The sequence below is a fragment of the Peromyscus eremicus genome, chromosome 18 (assembly GCF_949786415.1).
Source record: "Peromyscus eremicus chromosome 18, PerEre_H2_v1, whole genome shotgun sequence".
Taxonomy (NCBI): domain Eukaryota; kingdom Metazoa; phylum Chordata; class Mammalia; order Rodentia; family Cricetidae; genus Peromyscus; species Peromyscus eremicus.
In genome coordinates, this window is record NC_081434.1 from 34054223 (window position 1) to 34067247 (window position 13025).

Genomic DNA, 13025 nt, shown 5'->3' on the forward strand with positions numbered 1-13025 from the left:
TGTGCTGTGCTATTTTTCTTTTAATAGTTGATTAGCATTATAAGCTTAGATCCCACTGGCATTTTATATGATCATATTTTTCAAAGAAAATTAAATTGAGAGAATTACTAAGATTTGTCTAGCATTGGTATAGCATGTCACACGGGCTCACTGTTTTCTAGTGTTTTGATTTCTTTAGAACCTAATATATTCTCTAATTTGCAGCCATGGAGTTATTGTGAGGCGCTGAATATTTCATCAAGACCTGATTTTTCTCCCGGGAGTGGTTTGACTCTTGGGTTCCATTTGGCACAACTTCCATCGATAGTTAGTAAAATGACGCCCGGCCGCACTGGTGGTATAATGAGAAGTGCCATAGCAATGACCCGTGTCTCCTTAGTGACACTGGGTCTGTAGTTCTCTAGGTCACTCAAGATGGTCGGCGGGCATTCTCCCACAATGCCAAGGGGCTAAAGCAGGAATCGCTCACTTATTAAACCTCCTTAATTCTTAAATTTGAAGATTAAGTTGTTATATATTCTAGGCTAATATAAACCTTTTTTTTTAAGTGCAGATTTGGTTTTCATAGCAGGGGCTAGTTTTTAGTTTCAGGACAACCCTGTTCATTAAAATGCATGATCGTAAGTATTATGTAGTGAAAGATGAGCTATTTCCCCAGATGCTTCTGGTTGTCATGGCCTTGGGGGTTTAGGTTGTGCTTTTATTCCACATTATTCTATAAACATTAATAAAGTCAGGCAAATCTTTAACAGGTTTTCCACTAATGTAGAACACTAGTAATTTAGTCTGTTTATATATTTTTTTAAAAAGGAATCCTTAGAATTATAATATTTTGTGAATATTCCCTCATTTTTGGCCTCATTTTTGTTTACTTTTTTTAAAAGCAGGTAATAGTTAAGGAATATGTTCTCAACCTTCCTAATGCTGCGACCCTTTAATACAGTTCCTCATGCTGTGGTGACCCCCAACCATAACATTATTGTGTTGCTACTTCATAACTGTCATTTTGCTACTGTTGTGGATCATAATGCAAATATCTGATCAGCAACCCCCGCAGGGGTCACGACCCAGAGGTTGAGAACCACTGCCTTAAAGTTTCTCCGGTAGCAGATGGTAAATCTGACTCTTGGATGAGCTCATGTCTCTTTGCACCTCTGTCCACATGCCAGAAGCTCTACTATCGGACATCGCTCTGTGCCCGCTCTGAGAGCAGCATCACTGTGGACCCCCGGTTGTTCTGTCTCCTCTAGGCCCTTTCCCTTCCCTTCTTATGGACACACTTCATTCTCTATCAGTTTTCTCTTGTGTGGGCCTGAGATGGTGTGCCAGCTGGTCTTCCTGGTGAGATGTGGCGGAGTCTGAGGACGGAACACGTATGCGTTGTCACAGTCCCAGTAGTGACAGTAGTGAGGGAATGTTGCTCTTACATTTTCCCATTTCACAGGTGAATTCGTTAGAACCCATTGGTGTGTAAAGGATTCCTTTTGCCCACGAGTTTAAATTTGAAAGAGAGAATTATGGGTGATTTAGTTAGCGTCAACTGTCCACTTGACAGAGCCTAGAATTGCCCGAGAAGAGTCTCGGTTGAGCAATGGTCTTTATTGGGCTGGTCTGTGGATGTATTAGTGGGGGTTGTTTCGATTATCTTGATTGATGTAGGAGGGATCAGCCCACTGTGATTGGCACTGTTTCCCGGGCAGATGATCCTGGGCTGTAGAAAAGAAAGCGAGTGAACAGGGTGCCAGCCAGCAGCGTTCCTCCGTGGTTTTTGCTCTGAGTTCTGTCTCAGGTCCAGCTCTGACTTCCCTCAAGAGGGACTGACTTCGTGACCTGGAGATGTAAGCTCAAATAAACCCTTCCCCCCATCAGCTGCTTTCCTCAGAGTGTTTTATCACAGCAACAAGACAGGAAGCTAGAGCAATGGGTAAAAAATGAAGTGTTTCCCCAAAGAAGTTTCAGCTCCTCTCCCTCTTACCTTCTATCACCTCTGTCCTTGCTCATCTCTTTATCACAGACTTGTATTTATGTCTACTTTGCATCAGGTTCCATGCTCGATGCCATCTCTCCTTCCCAGGAAATGTCTTTTTTACTCATCTGGATGGTCACCACAGCGGTGAGCCTGTGTAGATAATCTTACTTCTGGGTTCCATTCTAGGTCCTCATTGACACTAGGGAGCCAGCCTAGCTCGGCCGAGGCAGGTGTGGGCTGTGGAAGGCTGTGGGGTCAAGGCCAGGCTATGTTTCATACCTTTGAGTCTCTCTGTACATCCGTTTTGTTTTACTCTCTCTAAAGCACAGATGTTTTGTAAGTCCACTCTTCTTCTTTCCTATGGTGTCACATCTGGGCAGTCTGATTGGAAGTCCTTTGAGCAACCCCCCTTTTGTAACAGCAGAAAATTTCAGTCTCTCAGCCGGCATGAACTTTTCCAGATTCTCTGACTCTAGAACCATCTAGTCCACTTCTGTTTTACGCAAGCCAGTCCATACCTGATGGTGCCTCTCTTGCCCTCCCTAGGAGCTTCTTGCATAAGTGATAACATTTTTCACCAAATTCTTCTTCTATTGAGTGTGTTATTAGCCTTGACATCAGAACTAAACTTTGAATTAAGTCCCTCTTGCTTTAGAAGCGGCTATGAAATACCCTGGCAGTAAACAATGTCGTCATATGTAGTGAAATTGCTTGACATTCCCCTACTGGAGGAGAAGGACATTTCCAGAAAAGGGTGATTTTTAGATTTAGTGAACAGAACATTTCTGAGTACTTAGTCTGCCCCAGGTACTCCAAATACAGGATCCTAAGAACCGAGTGTATGGAAGTGTGAGTTAGCAAGCTAGTTTTGCAGGGTGCTGGGATCTACCAGTTTACGGTTCACTAGGACCTGGTAAGACCAAGAATTTTGCATTTCTAAGTAGTTCTGAGTGGTTCTGGTAGTCCAGGGCTCCTATGGTGAGACCTCTTGTTTTCAACAAGTGAACAAAATGTTGTGGTGGGAAATAGGTAAAGTAAACAGGTAGACTAGATATCAGAAAGGGGATGAGTGCTAAGGCATAAATATCTAGAGTAAGGCAATGGAATGGACAGTAATGATAGTGTTCAGCAAGATGACAGGGAGAGCGCAATTTGAGGAGAGACCTGAAGGAAGTAGTTCTCTAGGGAAAAACATTCTGAAGAAGGAACAGCTGGAGCAGGAGCCCTAAGGTTTTCAGGTGTTCTCCCAGTCTGTGGTGGTTTGAATGAAAATGGCCCCCATAGGCCCATAGGGAGTGGCACTATTAGGAGGTGTGGTCTTGTTGGATTAGGTGTGGCCTTGTTGAAGGAAGTGTGTCATGGGGGGGGGGGGCTTGGAAGTTTCAGATACTCAAGCCAGGCCCAGTGTCCCTCTCTCTTCGTGCTGCCTGCCGATCTGGATGTAGAACTCTCGGCTACCTCTCCAGCATCAAGTCTGCAAGGTGTGTGGCCATGTTTCCCACCGTGATGAAAATGGATTAAATCTCTGAACTGTAAATCAGCGCCAATGACATGTTTTCCTTTGTAAGAGTTGTTATGGTCATAGTGTCTCTTCACAGCAATAGAAACACACTCTGTCTGATCAACAGCAGGTCAGCTTTTATGGCTGGAGCATAGCGACCCCAGGAGAGCAGGGAGTGGGCAGACATGTAAGATGTGGGGCACTGGCAGGATTTTGCCTTGCCTAAAATGGGCAGCTACTGAAGAGTCTTGATTCATGCTGTGTCCCAATGTAAATTCTGTTTTCAAAGGTTCATCTGGCTAAGTTGGGAACAGACATGGAGAGTAGAGATGACATACTCTCCCCTGCTGAATTCCAGTGAGAGGGGAAAGGGTCTTACCTGTGGTGACAAGAGCCAATGTGGTGAGAAGTGGTTGGGTTCTGGGTATGTTCTGGAGAAGGGCTAATGGGAATTCCTAACAGAGATAATGGGGTGGGAAAAATAAGTTTTGACTCTAAGGTCAAGCATCGTATTCGAAGGACAGACTTGACATTATCTGAATTGAGGATGAGGCTATGTGGTGTATTCTTGGAAGCAGGGGAGAATTGAAAGTTGGGGCATGTTGAGGTAAGATACATGCCTTTGGGGTTTGGGTGAGAGATATGGACATGAGAAAGAGTTGAGAATAGTATGTGATAGTTCAAACCTTGTGGCTATCACTAAGAAAATGTAGACAGAAGAGGGAAGCCTGAGGAGTCAGTGAACCTTGGGTATCCAACGTAGAAAGAGTGGGCAAAGAGGAGGCTGGAGAAGGCATCTGGAAGGGAAGGTGGTCATTTGAGGCAGGAAACAAGCCTGGAGTGTGGACTTCTGGAAGCTAGCTGTATGGTTTTTTTTTTTTTTTTTTTTTTTTTTTTTTTTTTATCAAGGAGAGAGTGTCTAACATAGTCCATTACGTCATTAGTCTTTTAGTATGCTTCTCCTCATTTTAGCCCCTCCCCAAATATCTGTTCTGTCCAGTGCTGCTAGGTTAATTATTGGTGAACGCCCAGACATCATGGCACTTCCTGTTAAAAAGCCTATGGTGCTTCATGAGTCCATAAACCTTCTTTATTCATTTTTAACTGGCACATCTAGTATTCAGTAGTTGAGCCAATAACAGTCTGTAAGGCCGACACCTTATCGTTAGGCGCCTAGGGATTTTAATAACCTGATTTGAAAAGGAAGGGAAGCTCTGCTGTGGGTCTGCCAACCCTCCTCACACATCGTCTTACTTTCTTTGGACCATCTTAGTCCCTAAAACACCAGCCGCTGCAGCTGTCTGATTGGTCAGATGTGGCCCACAGCAGTGACTTACTGTACTTACTCTAGGAATCGGCTCTTCTACTTCTGACTGCCAGATTTGGTGTAGACTTTCAGCCTCTCCACGCCCCAGCCTCCTCCCCTGCCCAAAGGGTGCTGATGGGCTGTACAGAGCAGTCAGTGGCAGAGGCCTGAGTGTTGAACGTCGTGCTTTGCATCTAGAAAGTTCCGTCTGGTTTCAAGGCCTGACAGAACCCATGGCCTACATGAACTTTTCCTCACATTACGTGTTTCTCTTCCAGTTCTGCTTCATCACTCCAGTCTTCCTTCGATGCTCTCTGACCATTTTTCATGGTTTGTTCTTCTCACATTCGGTCTAAACCGTACCAGCTGGAACTGTGCCCTTGCCTCAGGGTTCAACTCAAGCCTCGCCCGCCCTCCTTCTGAAATGTGCACTCTGTGTTACTAAGACCCCCACAACAGTTATGGATTCTTCATAGCTTCGCTGTGCTGTTGTGCGGTTTATGCCTTCAGCTCGCTTCCACGGGCGGTGAGGGCATTCCCGAGCTGACATGCATGTCTCCTCCGGCATTGAGCACAGGATAGGAACTTACAGGAAAGCTTACCACTTGGTGAGTGAGGACGAATCATTTGACAGACCAGAGAAGTTCTGGCCTTGTAAGTTTTTCCCATGAGTGGATCATGTTCTAGTAACATGTCCTTTCTGTGCTTAATTCAATGAATTTATTTATACCTTATCATTTGAGGCAGCGTGGAAGTCATTTGGTGAAGGTTCATGTTATGTATGCATTTAAATAGAAGAATTTTTAGAAATTCCCTTCAATATATTCTATCAAAAGAAGGTCAGTTGGTGATTTTTTTTTCTACTGAGCTTCTAAGCTTCACTAGTGAAATTATTTTTCTCAACACTGAATCTGTTAAACTTAAAAGATATGGACTCTTGGAAAACTTCTGTTTTATTCTTTACCCTTTTCAGCTGCCAACTCTTTGTTGCACAAAAGCTCAGAAAGTGTCAGTCAGAACCAGGAAAGAATGAAATATATTTCATATATCAGGTTGGGGAAATCTGATTGTTTCTCTTGGAGCAGATTGTTCATTATAACGGTATCTATAATAAATGGGGCATACTGCTGAGATGGATGGAAATGAAATTAATTTGGCTCAGATGTGATCTTTGTTTTGCTTATGAGGATTTGAAACATCCTTACAGAGTTTCAAATTTCCATGCAATTTAGAAATAAAAGAGATTTCAAACTGCATCTGCCTCCCCTGCTGGTAGCCATCCATGGCCACCCCATTCCCTCACTATGGCCCTGTGGAGCACAACAGTAAACGTGAGATTAGTGTGTGGCAGGAAGTGTCCGAATTCTGTTTGAAATATGCGTGTTCCAAGTGAAAAGACCCCTTGAGACAATATGTTTTTTTTTTTGTCACAGGTTGCCTATCAGGTTGGAAACTATGAGCTGGCCAAGAAGGTCTTCTCACCAGTTTGGGATTATATTGTTGCTTCTCCGCTTCAGGATGATCAGTCCATTATCTCTCTAAGCAACATTATGACGGTGACACAGAGGAGGTAATTAGAAATTAAAGCCCCATGTTGTGTGTTTTCATTTGCATATCAAGACAGCCCATATAAAAGTATATCTAACCAGAGTTATAAAGTGCATATATTCCAAGGTCTGCAGTCCTCATTAGACACGACCTCACTAGAGTCAGGAAAAACAGTGAGGCAGGTGGGTAAAGGTTTTGGAATAAAAACGTCAAGTGGTAGCAGCCAGAGCAGAAAACATGAATACTCACTGGAGACTTTTGAAACCAAGGAAGGAGAGGATGGAGTTGAGGTGAGGGCTTGCTGTGTGGACTGTGAATATGAAGGTTTTCCTTTGCTTCACATGGGCTCCCAAGGTTACACTCTCAGTAGTTGACAACATGCCCATAGAAGCCATAGAGAACGGCTGACGATCTTCTCATCCTTTTGCTGTTTTTCCTTAAAGGAGCAGGACTTCAGGACAATCCCCAAATAGAGCATTTCAGGCTTAGTTCAGGCTGTGTCTACAAATTGAAAAAAAAAAATCTCTCATCTGCTTATTAATGCCTAAAAGAGATAACTCTTCACCCCTCACAGATAAAGAACTTAAAAACATAAACAATAGACAAAGCAAGATGTTGGTAATGCTTCTTTACACTAAACGCTTAATTCCATTTCAGTTAAACAAATATAGACTCTTGGCCTTGTTCAAGGGTTGTGAGTGCCATGGGCGAAAGATCTGAGGGGCGTTTTAAGAGGAGGAAGAGGTGAGTTAGGTTTTATGTGAACTGTAGTCTATAGAAGAGGGGGTGAACACTGACTGAACTTTCTGGTGTTGTGACTGGGGAGTCAGCAGCATTTATTAAGGGAAATGGGGTGTGTGTGAGGGAAGATAATAGTGAGGTGGGTTTTTTTTTGTTGTTTTTTGTTTTTTTGGTTTTTTTTGTTTTTTTGCTTTTGCTTTTCCAGCAGGATGCTTTTGCAGGTCAGGAGACGATAGTAGATCTTTTGTTTAGCGCTAACACTCAGGAGACAGTCAAAGCTAAAGATGGCAATTCGGAAATTGTCCTTGAGGGTCACTTGAAATCTCGAAAAGGAGCCTTGTCTTCCAGAGGAGGATGTTTGAACTTCAGCAGAAAAGAGACACCCTGGGGTTGAAAACTGGTGTTGCTTCCATTGAAGGGGCAGATGTAAGAGATGGAACCAAGGAAGGCTGCTGAGGAGGGGCTGTCCCGGAGACGGAGGTGCATGGCGAAGGGAACTGGGAGTCACTTGGGGCACTGTCCTGCTCTGTGACATGCAAATGCCAGGTCAGGCTCAGTGAAATCCTATAGAAAGGTTGAGCAGGATAGACATCAGGAGACATTTAGAGTTGGTAATTTGGAGGCCACCAGCAGATTCAAGAGAGCAACTCACGTGATACCAGGAAGAGCAGAAGTGCTACTGAGCAGTGTGGTGATAATTATGTTCCCCAAAATATTGTGCACCCTAATAAACTTATCTGGGGTCAGAGCACAGAACAGCCACTAGACATAGAAACCCAAAAATGGTGGCACACACACCTTTAATCATATTACTTGGGAGGCAGAAATCCATCTGGATCTCTGTGAGTTCAAGGACACACTGGAAACAGCCAGGCATGGTGACACATGCCTTTAATCCCAGGAAGTGGTGGCAGGAAGCAGAAAGGTATATAAGGTGTGAGGACCAGGAACTAGAGCTGGTTAAGCTTTTAGGCTTTTAGCAGCAGTTCAGTTGAGATTCATTAGGGTGAGGACACAGAGGCTTCCAGTCTGAGGAAACAGGATCAGCTGAGGAACTGGTGAGGTGAGGTGGCTGTGGCTTGTTCTGCTTCTCTGATCTTCTGGCATTCACCCCAATACCTGGCTCCTGGTTTGTTTTTATTAATAAGTTCTTCTAAGATTCATGCTACAGAGCAGCACTGACGTCATAGCTGATGCAGAACTTTGTGTCGCAGCAAGTCTGGTTCCTGATGACTAAGAGTCTGCGTGAGTTGTGTTTATATCCCAGGGTCTTAGAGAGTGTTACACACATAGTAGGCGTTAAGCAAATGCTATTTTGAAAAGGTGAATGAAAAAAGAAATAAGTGAATAAGTAATTGGTGTTGTGACAAGATAGAAAAATTGGACAGTGATGTCCCTGTGGGTTACATGATGATATAAGAGGTGGCGGAGACTAAGGTTCTGTGAACCCCGATGTTGAAGGGACTTACTGAATTCTGAGGGGAGCAGGGAATGTAATGGAGCCAGAAAGTGATAGGTGAGACAAAGGCATGATTCACAGCACTGAGGGTCATTGTGAGGCCAATAAAAAAGTCCAGTGTGTATTGCAGGGTGGGACAGGAGAAATAGAACCCTCTTGGTAAAAGGGTCCAGAGCTCCACGTGGTGGGATCATCTTCAGGTGTGGATTCACGATGTCGGGCTCTTTCCTGCTCTATGGGGTCCGGAGATTCAGAGCAGAGGGACCTGAAGCTTGAGTATGAGGGTTTATCACCAGCTAATCCTAGGGCATGAGTATTGGAAACAAAAAAGCTTTGACATATGTCAAGCTCTGCTGGCCTTTGGCACTGTGGACTGCGATTTAGAGAAGGCAATCAGAAACACCCAGAGCCATTAAGACTCATTCTCTGTAGCTGATTTTGCTTCAAATGCTCCCATTATCACAGAGTTCATCAGCTGGGCTCCCAGGCCTGTTCTTCAACCTGACTTGTAATTCCATCATGTGGATTGAACAGAACTTTATATAGGAAAATTTGCCACTGATGATTTTTACAGACTGGTGGCCTCACACTTCAGCGGCTTCCCTTTCTTAGCTGTGAGCTTGCTTTCAGGTTTTCATTTAAACAGACACCTGAGAACAGCTGTTCCGTGTGCTGCCAGAGCTGTCAGGGTCATTGCATAGATGCTGAGAGTCCGCAACCCCAAAAAGATTGAACAGATGTGGTAGGTTGGGCGTTGTACAGTAACACCCTTAACACTGGTTCCTTCTTCTGCAGATTGCACTCTAACGTTCTGGCCGACACTTCTTCGATCCTCTTATACCTTTTCCTTAGAAATATCTTTGTGATGAGCGACATTAAAATTAAAGAAGAAAATCTCTTCTGTGATAATATTAAAGGCAATGAGATATTCCCTGCCCAACAAGTGAGTAAATGCCTGGAACTATGTGGGTTCGACTGTGTTTGCCTCAAGGACGATGCCTTTGGGATCTTGTGTCCTTGTAGTGGACGGACCAAGAGGACGCAGCCTGAATATGTTGTATTATTTTATATTCCATGCAGGTCTCACAACCATCAGGTCATGTGTCCTTCTTCTCAATTTATCTTTTCTCCTCTGTGTATAAGACCAGGATATATTTCAGAATTCAAATCTGTACAACGTGGACAGTGAAGTACTTTTAGTCCCACTACCGCTAAGAACACTGTGGCTTCATTTTTATATGGTTTCTCTGCTTTTGAAAAGGTTCAGGGATTAACATATTATTATTTACAAAATGAGATCTCAGTCAATTTATTGTTCAGCCACCTGCTTTCTTAAAAATGCCTTTTTTTCTTAGAGATGCTTTTATGCTGCTATGTATTAGCTTGCTATGTTCTTTTGAATTATAAAATTGCATGCTTACACAGAGGCAGAGGCTTAATAGCCCTCCTAGCGATGGACTCTCAGGGCATCTGTACCAGGCTCTGTGTAGTCCGCAACCCCATAGTGCTCTGACTTTGATAGTGATCTTGTATTAGCCCTTCCTTCCAGCCTGTGCCTCTCTTTTTGTTTTGCCTTTCCTCACTAGATATGGAAGCTTCAGGCATCTACTTTCTTTCCTCTTCTCTTTTTTGTAGTAGTTGTTTTTAATATACCGTTTTGATTTGCTCAGACTGGTAGTTGGTTCCATGAGGCCCATGCCAGCGACAGGAGCCCTTCCTCCAGCCCAGTTCACTGTTCTTGGAGCTCAGGGTCTCAAATGCACCCGCCTGCACTGAATATCCTCTGCACTGTATTCCGTTTCTTCTCTTGCCACACCACATCTGGAAAGGAAGCCATTTAAAAACTGCTTCTGTGAATTTCAGCACCAGAAACGACCAGTCCAGTAGAAGCTGCTTGTGTAGAAATGTCTGGTCAGTGTTCATACAGTGTCTCTTGTGAATAGTGTGGATATAAATATAAATAATGTGGATATAACCCCCCCAACATTTTCTTTCCCCAGAAGGAAAGTGAAAGGAGAGGTGAGGACTTGTACCCTTTTATAAGGACTTCTGTTCTCTTACAGGCATATTTAATATCACAGCTCTTAACTTGGCATTCTTCACCATTTCTATTTTGTTGGTGAAAATATAAATAGAAGTATTAGTCTGGCTTGCTGAAAATGTTCCATTTTCTCACAAATTAAGAAGTGAAATTAGACTCTATTAATCAAGTGAGAACAATATTATTGGTATATTACATTTTAATTATTATTCATTACAATTTGTGGTTTTAAAAACTACTGTGCTTTTTTTTTCTGCAATTAAAATATAGCTAAGATTTTTTTCTCACCAGTAAAATAAATGGGCACATTTTCTGTCATTAGTGACTCTTGTATTATCTTACAAAACACTCTAGGGGTTAATTCCAAGATTATACTATGCACATGGAGCATTAAGGGAGAGGCAGAGCCTCCCCAGTTTAGACTTTCTTCATGCTGTCATTTGTGTTGTTGAGCCAGAAAGGCCACATTCCTTGTCCTCTCTGCATCTGAAAGACATCTGGAGTGTCACACCTGATATTTGGCCAGATAACACCGGTTCTTATGTCTGCACAGCTCGCCAGGCTGATGGAATGTGAGAACGTGCTTGTGGCGCTGGAGCTCAGCAACTTCCTCAACGATGCCAATTACGCCCTTCAAGCAGTGACCCAGTGCTACGGACTCCTGGCTCCCATCATCTATCACAACATTGTTTTAGTACCTGTCATACAGGTAAGGGTGTCCTGTAGCCTCCACAGGAGCTATGTGTAGAGTGAAAGTTCAGTGATTATTATGGGAAAGAAGAGCCATATTACTCCATAAAGTGCAAGTGGGTCAAGAAGAAGAAGTATTGTGAAAATGTCCCAATGAGTTATATATCAGAAAGGAACCAAATGTGTTCCTTCGAAAGCACACAGTCCCATTATCGGCCTTAGTTAAACACTAGCAATGGTCATGTTCCAGTTTTTATATTCTTGTCATCGTAGATACAGCAGTATATCTTCATCACACATCACTAAAGCCATTACAAGAATGCCATAGTGAATAACCCAAGAAAGCTTGCTTCGTGGCAGAGTTGATATTCTCATTCAAAGGGAGGAGAATAGACATTTTGGATAAATGAGGGTGAATCACCTAGTTTTTCATCTGAAAGAAAAGTAGAATCTGACCTCTATTTGTACTTTGTAAAACTATCCATATCTGTTAAAGGATGACAAGTGAAATAAAGCAAAACTTTAGGGGCAAAAAATAAAAATTAACCAGGAGCTGACACCTGTAGTCTGGGGTTTTGGGGGAAATCTTCCCAGTTAAGAGAACTTCTAAAGCCCAGCAGAAGCAGCACATGTCTTTAGTCCCAGCACTCGGGAGGAGAGGCAGGTGGATCTCTGAGTTTGAGGCCAGCCTGGTCTACAGAGAGAGTTCTAGGACAGCCAGGGCTACACAGAGAAACCCGTTTCTGGGGGAAAAAAAAGATAGAACTTTTAGAAATGATAAACTGTATGAGACAAAAGAACCATGGCAAAGCTCATAAGAAATTTGTGGGATTGGAAAAAAATAAACTCAGAGTTAATGAAGAATGAATTAGGTATAACAGGAATCCTTGCAAGCTGGCCATCACCTGATAGGTAGATGGACACAGGATCTGAATAGGCAGTTCATAGAAAACCAAGTCTACTGCATGGTAAGATGCTTGGGTACCAAGTATTTCTAGAAACATGTGTTGGATTAATGATGTAGAATCCATAACTCCCATATAACTCCCATTGCTGGTGGGAACATGTGATAGCAATGGCATTCTGACTCACCGACAGGGTAATGTGAATTGTTAGGAGCTTTTGGGTTTTGAAAAAGAAACTTAATGAAATTAAATCTAACTTTAAGCAAAATTAAAATCAAATAGATCTGATATAGTAATTCCTCTACTGGTAATTTATTTCATAGAACAAAAATTTAATCAAATTAAAAATACATTTATCTGACAGAGCAACCACCCTGAATGTGTTACACAGAATAAAATTCTTACTTGGCGAAGTGCTGGGCCTCCCCCCACCCCTTGTGTCTCAGGTCCGTGTATTTTCCCTCCTGGGGATCTGGGACCACATAATGGTCATTGACTTAGAGTGTGGACTGTGGCCTTAAGGTCGATGCTTTATCCTCCTCAAGGCTCCCAAAGCTGTTGCTCATGTGCACACCTCAGCAAGTAGAAGGGCGTTTTCTGTAGTGTTTGGTGAAGACAAGATAAATGATGGAAAGCAGCAATAGTGCCTGAACCAAAACATTAGCCATGAACTGTTCAATGTGAGAACAATAAATTATGGTTGGTCCATGCCAGATGATCATACATAGCCATTAGCAACACAAATTAGGGCTGTCCCTGCCGATTTGGAAGCACTGTTCGTGAGGCATAGTTGAAGGAAAAAGGTAAAAGTTCAGGACAGTATCTAAAAGTGCCATTTTGTGAAATAACAGCAAAATTCTCCCTT

The 13025-nt window shown here is 42.9% G+C and overlaps 1 protein-coding gene across 1 annotated transcript in view; it reads left to right on the top strand.

The window, feature by feature from the left end:
- Positions 1–13025, top strand: part of Cfap54 (cilia and flagella associated protein 54) — a 299598-nt gene that overhangs the window by 76302 nt on the left and 210271 nt on the right. The window contains exons 23-25 of the mRNA XM_059245690.1: positions 6210–6346; positions 9320–9467; positions 11119–11274. Of these exons, the coding sequence (XP_059101673.1) occupies positions 6210–6346; positions 9320–9467; positions 11119–11274 (441 nt within the window). The remainder of the gene's footprint in view (positions 1–6209; positions 6347–9319; positions 9468–11118; positions 11275–13025) is intronic.